Below are 21422 nucleotides of genomic sequence, written 5' to 3' on the forward strand. Positions count from 1 at the left end.
AAAGTAGAAAACGAGGACATGAACCTCTTGTTCTTCAAAGAGTTCCTGGATTGTATTCAGTGACTTCGTTGCTATTCTCGCCGTTGTGAATATAGATACATCCAATGAGTGACATGTATTACCGGCGCCTCAACTCCAGCCCTCTGGACAGGGAAGCGATAGAAGGAGCTACAGAGATAGCAAGAAACGACTGGGGAAACAAGCAGTGAATTTACAGAACCTAAGCGTTGGCAGAGACGAGAATTGAAATTCCAGAATATAAACATAGAACCAATTCGGATGAAAAAAGGAAGTAAGCGGTCTATATCATAATACTTATTAGCATATTGCCGTATGTCATCACATAACACGAGCAGTGTCACAGTGCCCAGGGTAAGTACGCCATTATACTAGACTGGGACTTTCAGCTTACCTTTACCTAACAGGGCTTCCTAAGAGTTAAGCACAGTGTCTCAGAGGATAGAGACCGAGTAGGCGGCTCGAGAGAGCGCGTGATTCTATTCAGCTCACCCCCAAGGAAGCCCTAGTCTGTTCTTCCATGTTGCTTCAGGAAATGAAAGTGGTATTGTGGACCCCGACCACCATGATAGTACACGTAGATCAGCAGCTGCCTGTCCACCATGGAAACAAGGGTGAACTGCCATCGGAAAATCGGCGAGATAAAATCCTGGCAGATCAAGCGGTGCCATTTGCTGCAGGGTTGGTATGTACTGCGGTTTCGCGTGCTGATTATCAACGGGGATTGTACCCGGTAAACTGCAAGTACCAAGGAGTAGCGCGTTTTGCAGGGGAACGGGCATCACTGGAGCACATGACTGCGGGTAGAAAGCAGGGACTTGTGGTTCAGCATAAGGATAGTAGGTTTGTTGTGCTATAAAGCCTTGACCATTCGGCAAGGAAGCAAGAACAGATTCTTGGCCTCGAATTGCATGAGCTACATTAACCGATGGCGGTCGAGCCACTATATCCGGGGAATGTGAACGCTCTCGGTGCTTGGTGAGCGTTATCTTGCGGCAAAAGCTATACAAGAGCATCAATGCTTTGGTCGCTTATAAGGGAACATGGCACTTCTACCTTTTCCCACAGGTCGGTTCCTGACAGATATAAGGTCGCTCCCCGGTGTGAATCCTCCGGTGTCGGGATAAGCTGGAAGACTGCACCTTCTTAGCAACTTCTATCACTTAGCAAGTTGCGCTGGAGCATGCCTACATCAGAAAACGCTTTCCGACACTCTTTATGTTCACATATATGAGGCTTTTCCCCAGTATGTGTTCGAGAATGAATTGTTAATGCGCTTCGTTGGATGAACCTCCTGTTACAATCTTCTACCGGACAGTGAAAGGGTCGATCGTTGATATGTATACGATAGTGTCTGCAAAGATCTGTTTTGCGCGTGAACGTCTATGTATATTATCAGTAGGCTCGGGCCCAGAACACAGAGAAATAGCTAACAAAGACCTTACCTTTCCACAATGCTTCCAGGGACATTTAATACCTGGTATTCTCTTAGGTGTCATGGCAAAAGACAGCAAGACTAATTAGGATGACGGACAAGCGCTGGCAAGAGCACTGGAAAGCGAATAACAGGAGGCAATATTGGCACGCAAGAGCAAGGAATGTATCCAAAGGGATAATGGAGACTCAAAAGGTAAGTATAGCATCAATCGTTTGAGGTATCGGATAGGATTAGACGTAATCGCGATGAGATCAAGTAATCTGGATATAAGACAGGGTGAACAGGTAAGACTAAGCTACCACTGGAGGGAAAGAGGTAGAGACCATTGATAGACGGCCATGAAGATTCGCGTTCCAAAAGTATCTACAGGTGTCTAACAACTGGTTCTATGGCTTCAGCTCTTTGCTTTTCTTGGTAATCCTTCTGCGAAACCCGGCTAAACTGTTCCTTTGGGTAACAGAGGAGCACTCCAGTTTTCCCTAGGCGTAATTTATCATACTTTAGTGGTATTGTCGAAGTAGCCAAAGAGCATAGGTGGCAACAACGGTTTCCGGAAACAGCTAAAGGAATAAACATTCATAGTACTATGGAGAGAGCACAAAATGACTATCTAGTAACAAGAGAGTCTGGATGATCGAAATGCACATAGTAGAGTTCAAGCCCCGTCAGGACTAATAATTGGAATACAGAACCGGAGAACCTCACCTCGACTAGCCCAGAGTTGCATGTTTTCGTAGCCTGTCTATTGCCTCTATCGGAATCAGAAATTTATAGCTGCCCAATATCCCGAGATGGCCAAGGTATGGCACGTCGCTTTCGTCAGCGAGATCATTTATTTGACGTTACAAGCGAGACATCCCCACTCGCCTCACTGGGACCCAGTCTCCGCCTCATTCAACTATAGCAAATTGATTATTCACTTATGTGCACTTCCGCTGTAGGTAGGAAAGCTCTTGCCGGGAATGCTAGAGAACCATCGATCTCGGGCAGGTTATTGTTCATCTCGCACTCTCTAGCACCAATTATCAATGGATATCACAATCCCAGGATCCTAGTAGGGGTGAGACTAGGAGAAATATTCTTATTCGATCATTTGACTATGAGCGAGCGCAGCTTGCCTAGGCTTGGTAGGCCACCTCTTCTTGTGCTGTAAGACGGCACCCCTGCATTTCATACCTAACACCTTGGCTCGTTGTAACCAAGGAAACTTAACAATACAGAACAATATACTGGAAGCATAACCAGCGCCTTTGCAGCACAAACAAGAATATCTTAGCCACGGTTGATAGTTGACATTTAGACTTCACGGATGTCCCGGAGCATGAAGAGCCTTCGATTTAGCACGGCATTGCGAACTTCGTGTGATTAAAGACAATAAACCTATCACTACTATTTGCTATTGGCAAAACGATTTCCCTACCTTACAGATCAAGGTACACGACTGTTATAATCCGAGCTTATTGTATTCATACCATGATATTCACATCATATAAGGTCCCGTTTTGCTCCCATGGCTTGATCGCCCAACACAGTATGCGAAGTTCAACGGCCTTATCGTGTCGATATGATACCCCAGGACGAACTCTTCAATAATGATAAGCCATCCAGAACATCTTCGTCTTTGAATAAGCTGACGTGGATTCACAAACAACAGACACGGCTGGAGGATCCTGCGTGGAAATTACTGCCCCCGTTACTTGGAGGCCTGACCCTAGACATGCACCGAAAGCCTTCGTAACATTTCACCGTCGATATCTCTTTGCTGCAAAGAGAAGAGGGGTTCCCGACAATGTGGCTGAGAAACAGCTGCATTGGCGAGATCATCATCATATTGTGCTCGCACAGGAGCTTTAGTGTCGCCATAGTAATGCTGAGCTTGTGGTTTGTGTATGGGTGAGCTCAGAGAGAGGAATTCGGAGGAATACAGTGGTTGATGCGTCTGATGGATGGGAATGTGCGTCAGTAATTTTATACACGACGAGTCTCGAGTAGAGATGGTTATGTTTGGCCTTTCGTGCGGATCATTCTGAGATTCTGTATGATTCCTTGATTCATTTGCAGGCTTGCGCGGATTTCGTCTCTTGCAGATGTCTTCATAGATAGTACTTAACAATCTGCTACTCCTGAGGCGGCCGTGCAGATCCGATCTTCCTATGCGGTTTTCGTCACGAAGTAGCTCAAGTAGCCCATCCAAAACGTCAGATGTCTGTTCAAGTTGCGCCAATCTGCGCCTCGATTGCAGCTTCCGTCGTTGGTCGGTCTCTTTGTCTACCAAACACGCCGTCCTATATGTATGACAACCTCCGCACGGTATTTCCCCAGTACACTGCTCACAACTGATCATTAACAAAGATCCTTATTCTCGGATGCTTCAGGTAGAAATAATTACCTTTCTCTTTCTCCTTTGACATGCAGTACAAGCTCTGGATGAATGCTTTCGCCGTGATAGTGTTGCGATTCTCTCAAACTCTGCCCTCGTAGATGAACCTACTTGAGTCCATTTCGGCGTTGCTGACATCTTTGTGAATGAGATGGCACTGTGCGCGAACTCTGAAAAATTATCTAAGTTCTGGTGTTCAGCCCTAGGCAAGAACCTACCCAGTAGGGGATGAAATGCTTGTAGTTGGACTGGCATGTAATCCGCTGCAATGTCCTTGAATGAGCGGCTCCCCTTCTCCTTAGGAGGTCGAACCCCCGGAGCCGACTCAATCAGGCATTGAATGTCGCTCGAACTGAAGCTTCGCATCCCTTCCTCAACCCCGCTTCAAGACAGGACAGTAAAAGAACGTATGTTGAATTTGATTTTGGCACAGGCGTTATGTAGTGCCTATAATGGCGCTCAGCATGCATAATGTATATCTAGATAGTCGGCCGGGCGTTCGTGTCCCTCTTAGGCCAGTTATTGCAGATCTATCCCATAACGGTATCACGGGCTTTGACCATATCCCGAGGTTTGCCCGTTGCTGAGATCTCCTGCCCAGGAATGCCTCGATCTAACTGCATCAGTGCCTATGATTCGACCATCGGCTATTCAGGACGTAATGTGGAGGGTCCGAAGTTTCTCTGTCAGCCACCTCTTCTGCTAAGCTTTGTATAGAGGTCCCCACACTCATTTAAGTCTACTTTCTCTTTCTGAGAAAGGAAAACGGTATCACAGTGGGAAAGATATCGTGTTGATCTTAGCTAAAAGACCTTTATGTAAACGTTTCAGAATGCTGGGTATAATCACGATGCAATGGTTATAGTTTCACGGTTAGATAGAGACTTGGATCTGCTGTTGTATAGTTCGTTCTATCGAACTTGGAAGTATAAACACGGGGAAGTTATGAAACCTTGGCCTCAGAAACTCTGGAGCGTGAGCCCAGTCCAAGGCGGCAAAAAGCTGGGGTTAGGTACTGAGTCTTATGCCATGTATGCTGTGAACACGCGGAAGATTCTTCACTTGAAGAGTATATAGTTTGAAGAGTAGTATTTAATGTGAAGAAACTCGTATCTTACAGGAAAGCAGGACTGTCACCACATAGTATCTCATGGGGCACCTCCAACTGAACATGTCGCTGGCCTACAGGGAAGTGGGCAAACAGTAAATTACGAAATGAAAACTGTTGACTATCCGGAAGACCGGAAAGAGTACCTATCCAGGTCTAAACCACTTCCACCAGATATTCCACAATCGAGCATCCTTCCCTAGTGTCCACCTTCCCAGGAGATGCCGCGTTCGTAGACTCGGGTAAATCGAGGGTCCGGACAATAGCGATTTCTTGCCGAAGCCCTAGCGTTTCACATCGGGCCATGGACTGGTATAGTAATACCGAATATAATCTATTGAATTACATATAGCGATAGTATAGCCCAAATATAGGATGTGATTCTTAAAGATCGCGGTAACAATACCTGGATTTAGGGGCTATAGACTATAGTACCTCGAGCTAAAAGTTCTTAAAAAGAGTAAAATACTGCAGGATTCAATCATTAGTTGATAGTCTATACATGCAGACTATTATAATTGGTAGACACAACTGAAGTAATACTAAAGTAGTATAAGTGGATCCATACCCATGGATCTAATTGGCTAGGATAAGGTCTCCGGAGTCTTCAAGGATAAAATCCTAACTGCACTTGGCAGAAGTTAGAATCAGCTACTACGATGCATGTTGGAATTTCCAAATACAGTCTTCTGTCCGATCAACAAGTCTTCCTTGTTAAATCTTATCTTAGTTTCTCCTTTCTGTTATTATATTCTTTCCTTTCGCTCTCCAGTGGGGTTTAATTAGAGTGAGGATTTCCACACAAGACGTAGTAAGAGGGGAGGATGACAACGCTTAAGCTTCCAACTACAGTAGCCCTAACTTTATAGTATAACGTTGATCGTAACGGTCTGAAGAATCGATCAGCGAATCATGGGTGCCAGTGTATCTAGATCGAATGTTCCCAGGGTAAAATCCAGGGGAGCGGGAAGAACTTCGGGGTTTGGTCAAAACCCGCGAGCCATTTTCTGAATGGTTAGAGGAACGCAGGGGCTTGGCCAACAAGACTAGTACCATGGTATGAGAAACTAAACCGTTTAGAAGTACACTACAACTGCTCTCGAGAGTTGACTCGTATCCAGAAACATGAGGTAGCTGTTCAGTGTGGCTATGTATCTCTCATGTAGGAAGAAGAAAGACTGATAGAGCAAGGCAGTACCATAAAGTGTACTTCCAGGGCATCAGTCGAAGGTATGATATTCATGATGAACCACATTTTCAATCATTATAGCCGGTTCTATCGCGCTATTGCCGCTCATCGAGGAGCTATGGAAAATGGACCATGGGCCGGCAAGAAAGTATTTGCAGACTAAAGGATGACTAAAATAGGTGTTACCTGCCTGTCCTCCGTAATTTACAGTCACGTCAATAAATTCTGAACTTAGCCAAGAGGTCTCAGTCTCCCTAGGTAGGTTCCGATGTGATTACCTGGTTATCCCTGATGATGACAATTTAATACGCAAACCTGGCAATGGCCTACAAAAAACTAGTATTTATGGAATACAGTTCATCCATGAAGCTGAGTTCTTATACGCAAAGGGATGTCTTACTTGACATTCACGAACGATAAAGCCGCAATTCTCTCATCAGATGTCAGCGATGCTACACCGGTCCTCATAGCGCCTGATATTATCACGAAGCCTCTCAGACGATAACTTCATTATATTTATGTTTGCTTAACCAATTCTGTAGCTATGATTCTGATTTTAAAATTCTCAATTCTTTCTGTATTTGACCAGATCATCCAAGTCTCAGCGTCCGACTATGCTTTCCCGGATCAATCATTATGCAGGGGATGGAGAGCACCGAAGCCTTCACACCAGCGATCCGATCCTTGACCACCCCGGTCCGCTCCAACACCCGAAGATGATACTCCGCGAGGAGGTTATGGTAGTGTCGAAGCTTCAAAAAGCAGGTTGGTTGGTTTTCGTAAAGGCCTGGTTTGTCTGCATGACTTGATCCATGAAATGCCATCGAAGCACTGAATCTACTGGTCTAAATTCGTATCTCTAAGTTAGTTGGGAGGAAATTTGAAGAAAAGGTAGGGAGGTGGGTAGACAGTTGCTCCTTTGATATATTTCCGTACCTCGCGTGTCGCAGGACCGCTATACATGGTGGTCATCCCTAGCATTATCGGTTTATTATGAGCCGTTAGTAGGGTTAACGATGTGCATAGGTCAAGCCCGTTAGACAATGCGCACACTTATACAATCCAACATGGACTCTCCTTTATGCGTTCTCTTTATAACCCTCAGACGCAACTATTGTCCTGACGTCACTTCATCTGAGAATCAAGCGTATATCGCCAACAGACAAAAACAGGATCCGTAGAATGTGCCAGCTCAATCGAGGATAACATGACCCGATTTGAAATATTCTACGGGCACGCTGCATAATAGCGAAATTATGAACCACTCCAAATCAAGTTAGTGAGTACCGAGGCTTAGATAGACTCATTACGTGATTATAATCACCATTGGTTAACTAACACAATTGACCCAGACGTGTGCGGGCGATTGATGGCCATGGGCTCTTCCTTTTAGCTTGTAGGGACTATTGAGAAAGCCAGTGTTCATGCGAGATATACAAGACATACGACTTAGATGTTGCAGCAATAGGTATAGTTCTAGATGCCATTCTGGATCCTAGTTCATGTGCTATGCGATTATACTCGGCAACACTATATGCCCGGCCGTAATGTACTAGTTATGTGCCTTGCAGCCGTAAAACCTGGATTGCCATGCCCAACCTTTCGGCTTTTGAGGGTGCAATGATCGATTTTAACCGCCACGGCATCACCTCCTCTCCACCCTGTCCAATTATAACATAACTAATATCTATGTATGCCCAAATTAGCAAAGCCTTTCATGAATATGATACGGTCTAGATTGAACGATCTGTGATATATTATTACCGCTAAGACTACTGGAACAAGTACCCACTGAATGTTTAGCCTGTGTAAATGCCATGCAACGTGAGAGGATTCAATTTCATCTGCCAATCGCGGAACAAGTCTCCATAAATTAACGGCATAGCCTGTCCTCAATTTGGATACCCGACCAGCATGCAGAACATTTCCCGAGAAAGGAAAAAAAGACTGATTAGTGCCCTGTGTATTGCAGACTAGAGGGCAATAGTGGAGTTCAAGGCCAGACCCGAGTCTTTCATACCCATCATGAGACATAGCCAATTAACAAGACGTTGGGCTACTGTATCCGGCAAGCCATTTCGGAGAAGGTAGCCCAAGTGTTATCTCAATCCCACTCGACCAAAATGCCATGGATCTCAAGGTCGCGCCTTGACGACCTTATCGCCAGCATGTTATCAATATCATTGTGTACTCTAGGACCAACTATAGACCCGACGAGGATGTTGATGATGCAGTACAAGCTGACCACGCTGTTTCTGTAGATTAGCAATTAACACATTATCAAGGCTGATATTTAACGTCGATATATTTCCAGGAATTCCGGACACGGGAGCGTCCCGGGATCTGGTCAAGCCCGAGATACTCTTTCAGGATTAGATCTGCATTAACTAGTCGTGAGGCACGCATAAGCCTAGGGAGTTACAAGTAATTTGCGGTAGGGATGAAGACTAGTAAGAATACCTTTCGTTATAATACAGTAAGGCGAGCAGCTCGTCCTATATCCATGCTATGGTGTCACAACGCATCTACGTACATATCTGTCTCATTCTATCATCCTGGACGAGGTTAGTCACTGCGTTGTTCATTCAAATGCTCCACTTCTCTTTTCTTGTCTCGGTATCTGCAGAACTACTAATCTGCAGGCGTTCCTACCAGTGCTGCCCTCATACTCCACTTGCCTTGGATAGCAGGAATCACGTACCATGCTGGTGGGCACTACCTGGATCGACGGTCCTGATGTAGACAAGCGAACATAGGGTAGTGGAAATTGACTGAGAACAAATCGAAGAAGGATGAAATCCCTAGCATGCTGCACACTACCATTCTGGTTACGCAGAAGGTTCCGGTGGCGTGTCAGCCTATTGTTAGTATTCAGACAGAAGCTAATCGGGACTACGCGCTCAAAGAGGAGGCTCGGAGCTTTGGAGGGAAGAAAGTCGATATTGTGAACCCTGCCGACTTTGTCGCTGGGGAAGCGCGTCAGTCGGTAGAGCCTGGGCTTCTGGGCGTGAAGTTGGATCATTTGGTTGATTGCGACTTGCATAAGCTCCAGGTGGCTATTCAAGGGGAAGACGTTACTAGGCGCTGAACAAGACTCTGCATTCTCGGTAGAGGAGGGTTCTATTATCTTGACTGTACGGTCGTACCTTGTATTCCTCTTTTTTTTTTTTTTTTTTTTTTTATCTATTTATTTTCTTCTACTAATATTGATTCACAATTATACTCTGCTGGAAGGACTGGATTCCTTGAAAGAACATATTTCATGTCGAATCTATAGTAATAAGGCTGGGTTCTTCTCTGTAGCCACGCAACTGGAAAGGAATGCAGTCTTGGGTGCAGCGACTGAATGATAAATTACTGGTAATCTGCGATAGAATGGTCACAGGTTGTCAGATTTTACTTAATAAGATACAAGATAGTTTCTGGTTGTATTTCTAGCTTCCAATAATCATCGCTACCTATCGATGCACATATGTACGTACCTTACAGTGCTGTTCTCTCTTAAACGCAACAATACCATGATAACTCTCTATATAACAGCTTATTCAGCAAGAGACGTAGTTATCCTCCCCAGCATTAATATGCAATAGCCGCTCCGTAACTGCTTTCTACATCCAGGGGTGGCACCATCTATGACTTGGGGCTTTCATCTGTTCATCTACTTAGCCGCCAGGTGTGTCGGGGAATAAAGCACAAGCGTTTTACAGTGTGACAAATCTGATATTCTCAAGAATAACCGAGAAAATAGATCACCGGTCCTAGCGCTTAGAAGAATCAACAGAAATACATGCATCTTTATACTCCACTTGCATAGCACGGCCTTCCAGTACCTTGATGCCTCATCCCTCAGGCAACAAAAGACACCCCACCAAGCAAACCTCCAACCCGGGAACATTTTTTGCACCCCTCACTCACTCACCACATTAAATCAATTCCATACCAACCAAACCTCAGCACCACAATCGCAACCACCAACCCAACCCAGCCCAACAAACAAACAACGGGACCAATTCAATTCAACTCAATCAAACACCCGAAATGTCCCAAGATCCCTACACGCCACCCCCCCTCCCCAAACCCTTCACAAACACAACCCCACCACCAACCCTCCTCACCCAAGGCGCCGAAGCCCACCTCTACAAAACAATCCACCTATATACCAACACGCCCGCAGCACTGAAAATCCGACCCTCGAAACCCTACCGCCACCCCATCCTCGACCGCCGATTGACCCGCCAGCGCATCCTCCAGGAAGCGCGGTGTCTGGTGAAGCTCGTTCGGGAGGGGGTTAATGTGCCCGCGGTGCTGGCGTTGGATTGGGAAGGACAAGGTGGGGAGAATGGGAATGGGGGCGCGTGGTTGCTTATGGAGTGGATCGAGGGGTTGGTTGTGAGGGTTGTTTTTGAGAGGTGGGAGGCTTTTATCAAGGCTTCTGGGGGTTCGTTGGGCGAGAAGGAGCTACGGAGGGAGGAGGAGAAGGTTAGGGGGTTGATGAGGGGGATTGGGGGTGTTGTTGGGGGGTTGCATAAGGCTGGGGTTATTCATGGGGATCTGACGACGAGTAATTTAATTCTGAGGACGGGGGATGTTGATATCAAAGATGGGGAGAGTCCGGCTATGGTGGGGGATGTGGTTTTGATTGATTTTGGGTTGGCAGGGCAGAGTTCTTCTGAGGAGGATCGGGCGGTGGATTTGTATGTGCTTGAGAGGGCTTTTGGGAGTACGCATCCCCAGGCGGAGAAGTTCTTTGAGGAGGTGCTGGAGGGGTATAAGGATAGTTATAAGGGGGCTGCGGTTACGTTAAAGAGGTTGCAGGATGTTAGGATGAGAGGGCGCAAGAGGAGCATGATTGGGTGAATTTCATTTACTTTCGTCTCTGTGAGTTTTATGTGTTACGGGATTATGGGTTATGGTTTGGAGTTGGGATTATGATCTAGGAGTTTTGTGGGAGGAATCATGCTTTCATTCATCGTCAATGACAAACGCCACGCTTTATCGTCACAATGCTGGAGATGAGGGAATCTGGGAATAGACAGACGGGGGAGGGAGAAAGAAGGATCGATCAATCTTCACGAGCCTGGACGCAGGTTCCCATATCAGCGAGTGCGAAATAACCCTTGTTTTCGACAACGCCGCGATCCTTGACAACAGCCGTATACTTGACCACCCACTGTGGCTCGACATCACCCTGAATACCGTCGTCCGCATCCGGGGTGGAAGCAAGAATGCCAGCACCCTTCTCGCCCGGACCAAGAAGTTCCCGCGTGGTACCAATGGGCAGGATGTCCATGCAGTCGTTGTGGGTGAGGAGTTGGATATTCTCAGATTTCGCATAGAGAATCAACGATTTCGGCACGACACAGCAGTCCTTGAGGTTGATCTGGTCGACAGAGGGCTTGACCTTCGTATGCGGCAGGAACCGGGCGAGTCTCTCACTGCCAAACTCCGCCACTCCCAGCTGAGAAATCATACCCTTCTCCTGCAGATCCTCGAGCACCCTCCACGTGCGAATCATGCTGTCAAAGTCATCTGGCTCCTCACTCCCGGTATCCGACTCCACCTCCTCTTCACTATCATCCTCCGCATCGAACAAAATCCCGGGGAAAGAAACAATCAATAGATCAATAGAATCTACATGTAGCTCCTTCAAGACTAGATCAATTGCCTCCCTCGTATGCGCACATCGTCGCGACGCCGGAATCCCCGGCAAATAGAACAATTTGACCGTAATATCATACTGCGCCTTCTCCTCTGCCAGTCCACGCTGCGCGAAATCAATCGCTGGAATGTAGAGGCCGTCTTCGGTCTCCCGGGTCCAGGCCCGATACCGCGGGGTCGTTGTCGTCTCGGCCGAAGATAATTGTTGCGCCGTCTGGAAATTTGACCGCAGCGAGTTAATCAGCTCAACGTTGGATTTTTCCGTCGAGGCTTGCCGGATCACAGTGTGACCTCCGGATGTCATAAGATTTCTGCTCAGTATTGTGTTAGTATCTATGTAGAGTCGGGGTTTGCGCGCCTGCGGGGTTCATTCTTTTCGCGGAGGGGTAATGTAATCTCTGTTGCCGGAGAGGGTTATCGCCACTTACGAGGTGGAGAGGATTAGCTTCATGGTCGCTGTTGAATGGCTGACAGACTATGACAGGGATAGAGTATAGTCCAGTTGCAAAATGGGAGTTTTGGGGAGGAGGTGAATAGTTTGTCGCGAGGAGGGAAACTTTTCGGGGAGTGAGAGCCGTTGAATTGCTAAGCAGATCTAAGCAGCCCCGCGGGTGCCCTTGCCTTTCCGTTTACGGTAATCTATCACATCTGCCCTGATAACCAATCTCAACTATAACAAGCCATATACCACATACGAATTAGGCATATAAATCTACCAAAATAGTATGAATTCATCCTCTTTATAGTTCTACTCTACCCCCACATCCCCAAAGCCCATCTAATCAAAATCAAGCGTAGGGTCCCAATCCGTAGGCTCATACTCTCCTGTAAAAAGCCTTTTCACATCCTCCTCATCCAACTTAAAATCAAACACTTCCGCATTCTCCCTGATGCGACTGGGCGTCGCAGACTTCGGTAAAGGCACAAGACCCTACCGACCAAGAAACCCAATTAGCCCAACCCAACACCACCAAAGAACAGAACAGAACAGAACACCAGAGAGAAAAGAAAAGAAGAGAAAACTCACCCTCTGCAAACACCACCGAATCATAATCTGCGCCGGCGACTTATTATACTTCTTCCCCAACTCCCTCAGTACAGCTTCACCCATGCGAGTCCCATGCGCAAGCGGCGAATAAGCCTCGACAACGATATTCCGCTTCTGAAGCCACTCGACGATATCCTCGCGCGCGCACCACGGATGGATCTCATATTGGCCGACATCAATCCTCCCGCCGCCTCCTTGCTGGATGTACTCCTCGAGTTCGTCGAGATGGTGGATTCCGTAGTTGGAGACGCCGATTGATTTCGTTTTTCCCGCTTTCTGCGCTTCGACGAGTGCCTTCCAGGAGCCTAGACGGTCTTCTTTGCCGCCGTAGGGGGCATGGATTAGGATTCTGTTTTGCATTAGTTGTCATTCTATATCGTAGCAATTCCTTCAATACCACATGGTACATGGAGAGGAAAAATAAGATGGAAAACCTACAGATCGAAATACTCCACCCCCGCCTCCCGGAGACTACTCTCCACGGCCCGCTTAGTCCTCTCATACCCCATAGACCCGGGCGGGATTTTAGTAGTAAAGAAGATCTGGGAGCGGTCTAGGCCTGACTTTGCAATTGCGCGACCGCAGGCCTTTTCATTTCGGTACATGATTGCTGAGTCAACCTGTCCTATTCTTAGTCTTCGATTTTATGTGTTATTTCTGGAAGAGGGGAAGTGTATACATGGCGGTAGCCGGTGCTCAAGGCTTCTAGGACGGGAATTTCGGTTTTTGATGGGGAGCTTTTGGTTTTTCCTTTGGTTAGTTTGTAGGATATCTTGGGGAGAGCGTTAGACGGACATTAGATAGACCTGGGGGTTTGGTTAGTGTCTGTCTTTGCGGGGTGTTCGCTTTGTTTACTTACGCCGTAGCCGAGGATGGGGATCTCGTGGCCTGAGTTTAGGCGGTAGGTTGATTGGAGGGTTTGGGGGGATGTCATTTTGTTTACTGTGTTTGTGTAATTGTGTAGGTAGGGAGTAGTTAAGGTGAAGAGGTACAGATGGGGGTTGGGATGAATCTTAAAGGTACTACTGGTAGTATGAGATCATTGCGGTGGGCGGTGGGGCATCTGTTAATATAACCTGATTCGGTAAGTGGTTCCCTGTTCTCGACAGTACTCCGGAGTACAGAGTACACTACAAAGTACTCCGTATAGAAGATCGAGTGTGAAATACATATCATCGTATGATTCATATGGTAACAATAACACGTAGTCAATAGTACAAGGATGGCGATCCCATCCATCACTACCTCAGTATCGCTAATGCGCAAAACATCATGAACAGCCAAAAAGACAGATGCACACTGATATATCCAACGCCCGTGTGATGCACTCTTAGAAGTAGCAAACTGCCAAACCTATTAGCACTTTTGAATCATATATTCTCACGTCCGAGCTCTCTTCTTCGACTTGAGAGGCGCTTCGCAGACGTTATTCCAAGTGTCTTCAAATGTGGTCTTCCTGGCTCCAATCTGGCCTTCGAAGAAATTCATCCGACGGACCACTTCCATGGCACCGGTTCCTAGAGACACCGTTTTGCCCATAATAATACACTCCGAGACACCCTCGACAAGGTCGGTACGGCCTGCTCCACCAGCGTCGAACAGATGATCGGCGGTCTTCTCGAACGAGGCCAGCTGAAGAACAGAGTCACGCATCTTGGCAAGACCGAATCGCGTAATACCCAGAACCTCACCCTTGTAGGTCATGACATCAGCAAGAAGCTGCATGTGTCGAGGATCAATGTCCATGTCCTTCATCACCTCGCTGATTTCACGAACAATGGTCGTCCGGGCGGCTTCAATACCAAGAACTTCGCGCATCTCCATCACGTTATTGGTAGACGTGCGAAGGCCGTCAACACCAATCGTGTTCATACATGCCCGAAGACCGTAACCTTCCACAAGGAGCGTGTTAGTAGTCGACGTGTCATCCGTCCGAATAATCGCACGGTAGGCTTGAGGGTGACCGAGAACCTGGATGTCGGGAAGTAGGCGTTTGAGATGCTTCAAACGCAGGAAAGGATCAGCACTCGTCGCGGCAATTTCCGTCTTCGAAAGGCCGAGCTTGCTAGCAGGATCCACATCCATATAGATATGAATATGTGACCGCTGGCAGCGGAACTTCAAGTCATCGGACTTGAAGCGTCTATGGTTCTTGATGGCAGCAAGGATATCCTGGATTTTCAATTCGAGTGCCAAGTCTTGGATGGTCTTCCAGTTAATCTTAACGGTGATGTATGCCTCTTTGCCAGTCCAGGTCTCTCGGACGTAGTGGGTGATATCCCTGAGATACGTCTTCTCAATACGTCCCTTTACAATCCGAGCCGCAATGACATTGTCCTTGGTTACCAGTTCGCAAGACACGACGGGTGTACTGATTTCCTTGGAAGCGTTGATAATTTCCTTAATACGAGGAACACCCTGAGTGATACTCATACCAGCGACACCAGCAAAATGGAAAGTCTTCAAGGTCATCTGAGTACCGGGTTCACCAATAGACTGGGCACCAACAGCACCAACCGCATGACCGGGCTCCACCTGAGCCTTCTTGTATTTCATCAAACAGGCAGAGATAAAGGTCCTGAGCGTCTTCTCGGTCAACTTGCCTGTATGGTTCAAGCCCTGCTGACTCCTCTCATCGGAGGGATCAATGTCACCGCCTCGGGAGATCAATTTGTCTGCCTTGGTGGAAACGTATTGCTGGATAGACTCGAGGAAGTCGCGTGCACTTTCAAACTGGTCAACACCGTGGTTAGACCGGTCCATGTAGCCGAGTTCAACGTCGAGCAGATCTTTCCGGACCAATTTAGCGCGTTCCTTTGAGAGCATCTCTTCACACACTTCCATGATCTCTGCGGGCTGCAAGCTGCGCTCGTCGTTATCATAGGTGGTCGCTTCGGAGTGAATGAACGTCCGATCGAAATGAACAGGCTTAGCCTTGCCCTCCATATCTACGGGATCCAGCTTGTCATCACCGTACTGGAACTGAACGATATGGCCGGAAGAGTTCCGCACAGTATCATCGTACCGCGAAGAGAGATCTTCCAAGGACTTCATCAAGCGACGCGACATGTAACCAGTTTCGGCGGTTTTGACGGCTGTATCGACCAGACCTTCACGACCGGACATGGCGTGGAAAATAAACTCATAGGGCTCCAAGCCAGAAAAGAAACTGTTGCGAACGAAACCCTTCGAAGGGGGTTGACGAGCATTCTTTGGAAAATGAGGCAGTGTTCTATCTTGGAAACCGTCCTGCACACGTTGACCACCAATAATTTGCTGACCGACGAGGGCAACCATCTGGGACACGTTGATACTTGAACCCTTGGATCCAGACGTAGCCATGATCAAAGGAGAGTTGTACTTGCTGAGCTGGGCGATACATTCGTCACCAGCCTGCTGTCGGACCTTACTGAGAATACCAGAGAGCTTATTCTCCATAGTTTGCAACTCGTCACATCCAGGGAACGTCTCCAGGGTACCCGCCTTGTATTGGGCAATGACTTCGTCACACTGTGCATATGCCGTTTCGACCAGGTCATGCTTCGACTGTAGTAGCTTCTCGCTAGGGTATACGTCTGTGATACCGATGGAGAAACCCATGTTTGTAAACCAACGCGCGGATAGCCTCGACAAGCGATTCATGCCCTCTGCTGCTGCTGGAGGACCGAAATCTCTCAGCATAACATAAAAGACATTGTCCTTCTTTCCTGAACCAATAGTAGCTTTGTCCATCACACCACACATGACCTCCGAATTACGAATGACGAGCCACCCGTCTTTCGGGTCCAGATCTTTCGGGCGGCCATCCTTGGGGGGCTTGTATTCTCTGCATGCAGCATCCAAGTTGACCATTACAGGATCGTCCTTGTTGGGACGCATGAGAATATTGAAAACTTGCTTTCCGGTCCACAGCATCTGTGGCTTGAGCACTGCGGGTGGAGGAAGGTCGAAACGAGTTTCCGGGCCAAGCATGTAAAGGCATATCTGCGTGAACGAGCGCCGATCGAAGAAATTATCCTTACTACTCAAGATGTACGCAGCACTGATGAAATCTTGGATGGCGGAAATGATGGGTTCACCGTTCTTAGGCGTTGCCAGATTGTTTTTCACGCCCATCAACTCCATGGCTTCGGCTCTTGCTTCTTCAGTCTGGGGTACGTGCAAATTCATCTCGTCTCCGTCGAAATCGGCATTGTATGGGTTACAGACACACTCGTTCAAACGAAAAGTTCTGTGAGGGCGGACTTTGGCAAAGTGGGAAAGAATACTGAGCTTGTGAAGAGAGGGCTGACGGTTGAAAAGTACAATGTCACCGTCCTCGATATGGCGCTCGACGACGTCTCCCTCCTGCAGCTGATCGGCAATCATGTTGAGACTACCGTACTTGAGGAAGGTTTTGAAGGTTGAGCCTTTCTTGACAAGGTAGTTCGCTCCTGGCCACTTTTTGGTTCCGTTCCGAACTCTCTGCTGCAGCTTCTCCTTGTTGTACCGTGTGACCACCTCAGGATAAGTCATGTTCTTCGCCACTAGCTCGGGAACCGCGACTTCATCGACTCGCAAATTCGGATCGGGTGAAATGACAGTTCGACCAGAGAAATCAACACGCTTTCCTGACAAATTACCACGAAATCGTCCCTGCTTTCCTTTCAGTCGTTGTACAAAACCTCGTATGGGCTTGCCCAAGTCTGCCTTGTTCAAACCAGGAACGTCACTGTTGATATAGACCGCAATCTGAAGCTGCATGTAGTCCCAGCATTCCATGATGGTCTGGACGGGGGCACCCTTGAGTAGTGCGTTCTTAAGATTGATGTTACTCTGGACAATATCACCCAACTTGGCAGTCAGGTCATCCTCGGTGGAGGAAGCGTCTTGGCCTACGGAAGGACGGATACACACAGGGGGTGCAGGGATATACTGCCAGAGAAACATTTCGGGCCTGGCTTCCTTCGGATCCAATCCCAACAGTTCGCAGTCCGTATCGGAAATTCTCTTGAAGAGGTTTAGAACACGCAAGGCATTCATATCATCCTGCGCTTTTTTGTGATGTTTTTCAACTTCCGGATTATGGCTCCTGGCTTCCTCGAACGATCGATCGAAAACAATCTTGCTGGGAGGGGGGATCTTCTTCATAGAGGTAGAGGCATTGAAGGCACGGAATTTATCGTGCGTGATTTTGAGTGCGCTTGTTCCAGCCTTCTTGACTACACCGTTGGTGGCACCGCACCTGTCACAATTCCGAGTCTTACGGCAACGTTCGTTGATGCGCTTCGCTATTTGCAACCTTCTCAAATTATCCAAGCCCGGGCGTCGCATTTCACGAAGAAAAGCACGGCGTTCTCCTTCCGGGAGCAAAATGTGCGAACATTCTTTGCAGATCTCCTGCAAGATGGTGATGACACGCTTGAAGTACCCTACATGAAAAGAGGGCAGGACGAGTTTCACGTGGCCGAAATGGCCATTACAGACTTGAAGGGCACCTCCACAAGTTTGACAGGATGCGGTTTTGCTCGATACACCCATGCGCGAATCGAGGGGGCCATGGGCAACAACCGATCTATCACGATCAAGGTCAAAGAACTTCCGGTCGGAGACCTCGACTACGCCTTGGCTGACAATATCATCGTTCGACCTATATGAGTCACGCGCGAACGGGTCAGCCACGGCCATCAGACAACCGACAAGCGATACCAGGCCAGAGTTCTTACAGAACACCAAATTTCAGTTCCTTAATAACTTTAGGAGCACGGTCAATGACCTGGGCCTTGCCCAGGTCGACCTGCACACCTTCCGGAGGCTGCATCACGCTTGTCAAGAGCTGATCATGGCAGGGAGGCAATAACTCCAAGAGATGTTTTGTAGAGCGCTGCGGTCAGCGCACAACCGAAAAAGGGGCTTGTCAAGGTATAAGTAGGACAGTAGCACCCAGCTAATCCGTGTGAATCACAGTTGCACAATCCAAAAGGCCGGGGACACGGATGAAAGAGAATCTGCAAGACATCACCGCGGCGGGGTCGGCGACGAACTTTTCTGCGGCCAAAATCAAAGCTTCCGCGGGCCCCTCAGCTGCGCCGTCCAATCAAGATCAATTAATGTTGTGATACACCGCTTACATAAACATTCAATACTCAAGGGTTCCAAAACGGGTAATCATATTAAATCCCGGTCTGTCAGTATCCAGATGGAAGTAAAATAATTCAAAAAAGGTATAATACAATAGATCTTAATGTACAGTCTTTCCAGAAACAGTTTATTTCGCCAAGAAGTTTTGGAATGCCTTCTGTTCAATCACCACGTTTCCGACAGCCCTGAGCCTCTTCCGGCCTTCTTTCTGTTTCTCCAGGAGCTTCCTCCGTCGACTGACATCACTTGCATGGAGCTTGGCCAGGACATCTTTCCGATACGGCTTCACAGTCTCTCTTGCAATGACTTTGCGTCCGACAGCAGCTTGGATGACCACCTCAAAGAGCTGTCGGTCGACATGCTGCTTGAACTTTGTCACCCATTTCCTTCCCAGTCGTTCTATTTGGCTATAGTGGACGACTCGCGCGACAGCATCCACGGGGGCTTTATTAACCAACAGTTGCAGTTTCACGATGTTGCTCGGCTGCCAAGCAGACTCCTCGTAATCCAGCGTAGCGTAACCTTTGGTGGATCCTTTAAGCTTTCCGAAGAAATCGTCGACCAGTTGTGCCAGAGGCAGTTCATACTTGAGAATTACTTGAGTCGACGTAAAGTATTCAAGGGTTTGCTGTACGCCACGGTTCGCTTCACACAGTTCGATCACCTTTCCAAGGTACTCATCGGGGAAAGTTAAGGTGGCAAGCACGTAAGGCTCATGGATCTCTGCTACCTTAGATCGCAGATCATCCTCCTCGGGGAAGCGAGCGGGGCTAGTAACAATCTCTTCGCGGCCATCTTTCCACATTACCTTTACCGGCACGGAAGGGGGCGTGATGATGATGCTGGCGCCGTGCTCCTGGCGCAAACGATCCTCAAAGACGGAACAGTGGAGAGTTCCTAAGAATCCAAGTCTGAAACCTGCACCCAAAGCTTCGGAAGATTCCTTCTGCACTGTGATACTTCTGTCATTGAGCATAAGCTGATTGATGCTATCCTCCAGGTGCTCGAAATGGTCTGCATCCACGGGATACGCGGCTACGAAAACCATCGCCTTGGGTTCTTCGAACCCCGGAAGAGGCTCCACAGCTTTCTCTGAACCAACCTTGGTGTAGGTATCGCCAATCTTAGCTTCCTGACTCCGTTTCATACCGGGATTGAAGAAGATATAACCGACTTGGCCAGCTCGCAGAACGGTCTGTGAGGTCTCTGTGGGGTACATGATACCAACCTCACCGACGTAATACTTGATGCCCGTTGCGAACGAGACGAGCTGGTCTCCTGCCCGGACTTCGCCATCGAAGATTCGAACTAAACAGATAACACCTTTGTAGGAATCGTACCAGGAGTCGACGAGTAACATACGTAGGGGCTTCTGAGTATCTCCCACAGGCCTGTTGTACAGTCAGCACTGAGTTACTGTAGTCATTGCGAATGGTATACATACGCTGGGATCTTCTCCACCACAGTAGGAAGCAATTGCTCAACATTCAGACCCGTTTTAGCAGAAACCATCACCGCATTTTCCGTGTCCAATTCAAACGACGTTTTCATTTGTTGGAGAGCCTTCTCCGGTTCGGCCGATGGCAAGTCTACTTTGTTGATGACGGGGATCAACTCTAAGCCCTGCGCGAAAGCCAGATAGAAGTTTGCGACGGTCTGTGCCTGGATACCCTGGCTGGCATCGACCAAAAGCAATGCTCCTCCGCAACTGGCATAACTGCGCGAAACCTCTGCACGAAAATCCACGTGTCCTGGTGTATCGACAAGATGCAACAGATAATCCTCTCCGTTATGATTATATATCATAGTACATGTTTGTGCCTTCACTGTGATACCTCGTTCCCGTTCGACATCGAGTTTGTCTAACACTTGCTTATTGGATCCCGGCTGGATGGTGCCCGTGAGTTCGAGCAGTCGGTCGGAGAGGGTACTCTTTCCATGGTCAACGTGAGCGACGATACAGAAGTTGCGGTATCGGTCGATCGGGATTTGCGCGATTCTCGTTTCAAGATCGGAGGCGGGTTTGCTCGCCGCGGCTCTGGCTCGCGATGCCAGCTGGGCGGAACTAGTGAAAGACCGGATGGTGTTATAGAGGCCGGATGGCGCCTTGGGAAGGCTTGCCGCCGGGCATTTCGGCCCTGCGCTCAGCCATCTGGCTAACTGCAGGCATCCTCGCATCGGGAGGTCTGCAATGGCATGGGAGTTGTCTCTTGTCGAATTAAATGTCTCGCACGCTGTCAGTAGGAATCAATTGAAAGTTCTGGTTTTGCGGGCAAAAAAAGTGCGGCTCTGCGGAGAAAACGATTGGCAGGCGGTCGATTCGACGTATCGAATTAAATTTAATTGCTGCGGCGACTATCGGAGTAAACAAACGCTCCCTCTCTTTTCCCACCACCAGTCTCTCACTCACTAGGAACAACGACACATTCAACTCACGAATATACCTATAACCGTCAAAATCAT

The 21422-nt window shown here is 48.0% G+C and overlaps 7 protein-coding genes across 7 annotated transcripts; 2 read left to right on the forward strand and 5 right to left on the reverse strand.

The window, feature by feature from the left end:
* Positions 1 to 155: 155 nt before the first annotated feature.
* F9C07_1824736 (uncharacterized protein) lies at positions 156 to 1668 on the reverse strand. The gene is made up of 5 exons (XM_041293910.2): positions 1464 to 1668; positions 1210 to 1401; positions 1075 to 1154; positions 413 to 1020; positions 156 to 301 (listed from the first exon to the last, which is right to left on the reverse strand). The coding sequence occupies exons 1-4, from the start codon at positions 1515 to 1517 to the stop codon at positions 507 to 509; spliced, it is 840 nt and encodes a 279-aa protein (XP_041148575.2). The 5' UTR covers positions 1518 to 1668; the 3' UTR covers positions 156 to 301; positions 413 to 506.
* A 7271-nt stretch (positions 1669 to 8939) lies between these two features.
* On the forward strand, positions 8940 to 9221 carry F9C07_11545 (uncharacterized protein; the record flags this gene model as incomplete). The annotated part of the gene is made up of 1 exon (XM_041286851.2): positions 8940 to 9221. The coding sequence occupies one exon, from the start codon at positions 8940 to 8942 to the stop codon at positions 9219 to 9221; it is 282 nt and encodes a 93-aa protein (XP_041148574.2).
* Positions 9222 to 10033: 812 nt separating this feature from the next.
* Positions 10034 to 10990, forward strand: F9C07_2286789 (kinase-like domain-containing protein; the record flags this gene model as incomplete). The annotated part of the gene is made up of 1 exon (XM_041286846.2): positions 10034 to 10990. Exon 1 carries the CDS (start codon positions 10172 to 10174, stop codon positions 10988 to 10990), a length of 819 nt encoding a protein of 272 aa, XP_041148573.1. The 5' UTR covers positions 10034 to 10171.
* On the reverse strand, positions 10635 to 18870 carry F9C07_2286792 (RNA polymerase III, large subunit). The gene is made up of 7 exons (XM_071510853.1): positions 18545 to 18870; positions 13699 to 18468; positions 13635 to 13645; positions 13519 to 13576; positions 13278 to 13459; positions 12819 to 13188; positions 10635 to 12722 (listed from the first exon to the last, which is right to left on the reverse strand). Exons 1-2 carry the CDS (start codon positions 18637 to 18639, stop codon positions 14220 to 14222), a joined length of 4344 nt encoding a protein of 1447 aa, XP_071368034.1. The 5' UTR covers positions 18640 to 18870; the 3' UTR covers positions 10635 to 12722; positions 12819 to 13188; positions 13278 to 13459; positions 13519 to 13576; positions 13635 to 13645; positions 13699 to 14219.
* On the reverse strand, positions 11029 to 12405 carry F9C07_1825357 (gamma-cysteine synthetase regulatory subunit). Its single transcript, XM_041293932.2, has 2 exons — positions 12220 to 12405; positions 11029 to 12102 (listed from the first exon to the last, which is right to left on the reverse strand). Exons 1-2 carry the CDS (start codon positions 12240 to 12242, stop codon positions 11196 to 11198), a joined length of 930 nt encoding a protein of 309 aa, XP_041148572.1. The 5' UTR covers positions 12243 to 12405; the 3' UTR covers positions 11029 to 11195.
* On the reverse strand, positions 12570 to 13800 carry F9C07_11542 (putative aldo-keto reductase; the record flags this gene model as incomplete). Its single annotated transcript, XM_071507640.1, has 5 exons — positions 13699 to 13800; positions 13519 to 13645; positions 13278 to 13459; positions 12819 to 13188; positions 12570 to 12722 (listed from the first exon to the last, which is right to left on the reverse strand). The coding sequence occupies exons 3-5, from the start codon at positions 13442 to 13444 to the stop codon at positions 12570 to 12572; spliced, it is 690 nt and encodes a 229-aa protein (XP_071368033.1). The 5' UTR covers positions 13445 to 13459; positions 13519 to 13645; positions 13699 to 13800.
* A 216-nt stretch (positions 18871 to 19086) lies between the features above and the next one.
* On the reverse strand, positions 19087 to 21137 carry F9C07_2236305 (elongation factor-type GTP-binding protein; the record flags this gene model as incomplete). The annotated part of the gene is made up of 2 exons (XM_041293930.1): positions 19087 to 20350; positions 20404 to 21137. 2 exons carry the CDS (start codon positions 21135 to 21137, stop codon positions 19087 to 19089), a joined length of 1998 nt encoding a protein of 665 aa, XP_041148569.1.
* Positions 21138 to 21422: the final 285 nt, after the last annotated feature.

Source organism: Aspergillus flavus, chromosome 6 (genome assembly GCF_009017415.1).
Source record: "Aspergillus flavus chromosome 6, complete sequence".
Taxonomy (NCBI): domain Eukaryota; kingdom Fungi; phylum Ascomycota; class Eurotiomycetes; order Eurotiales; family Aspergillaceae; genus Aspergillus; species Aspergillus flavus.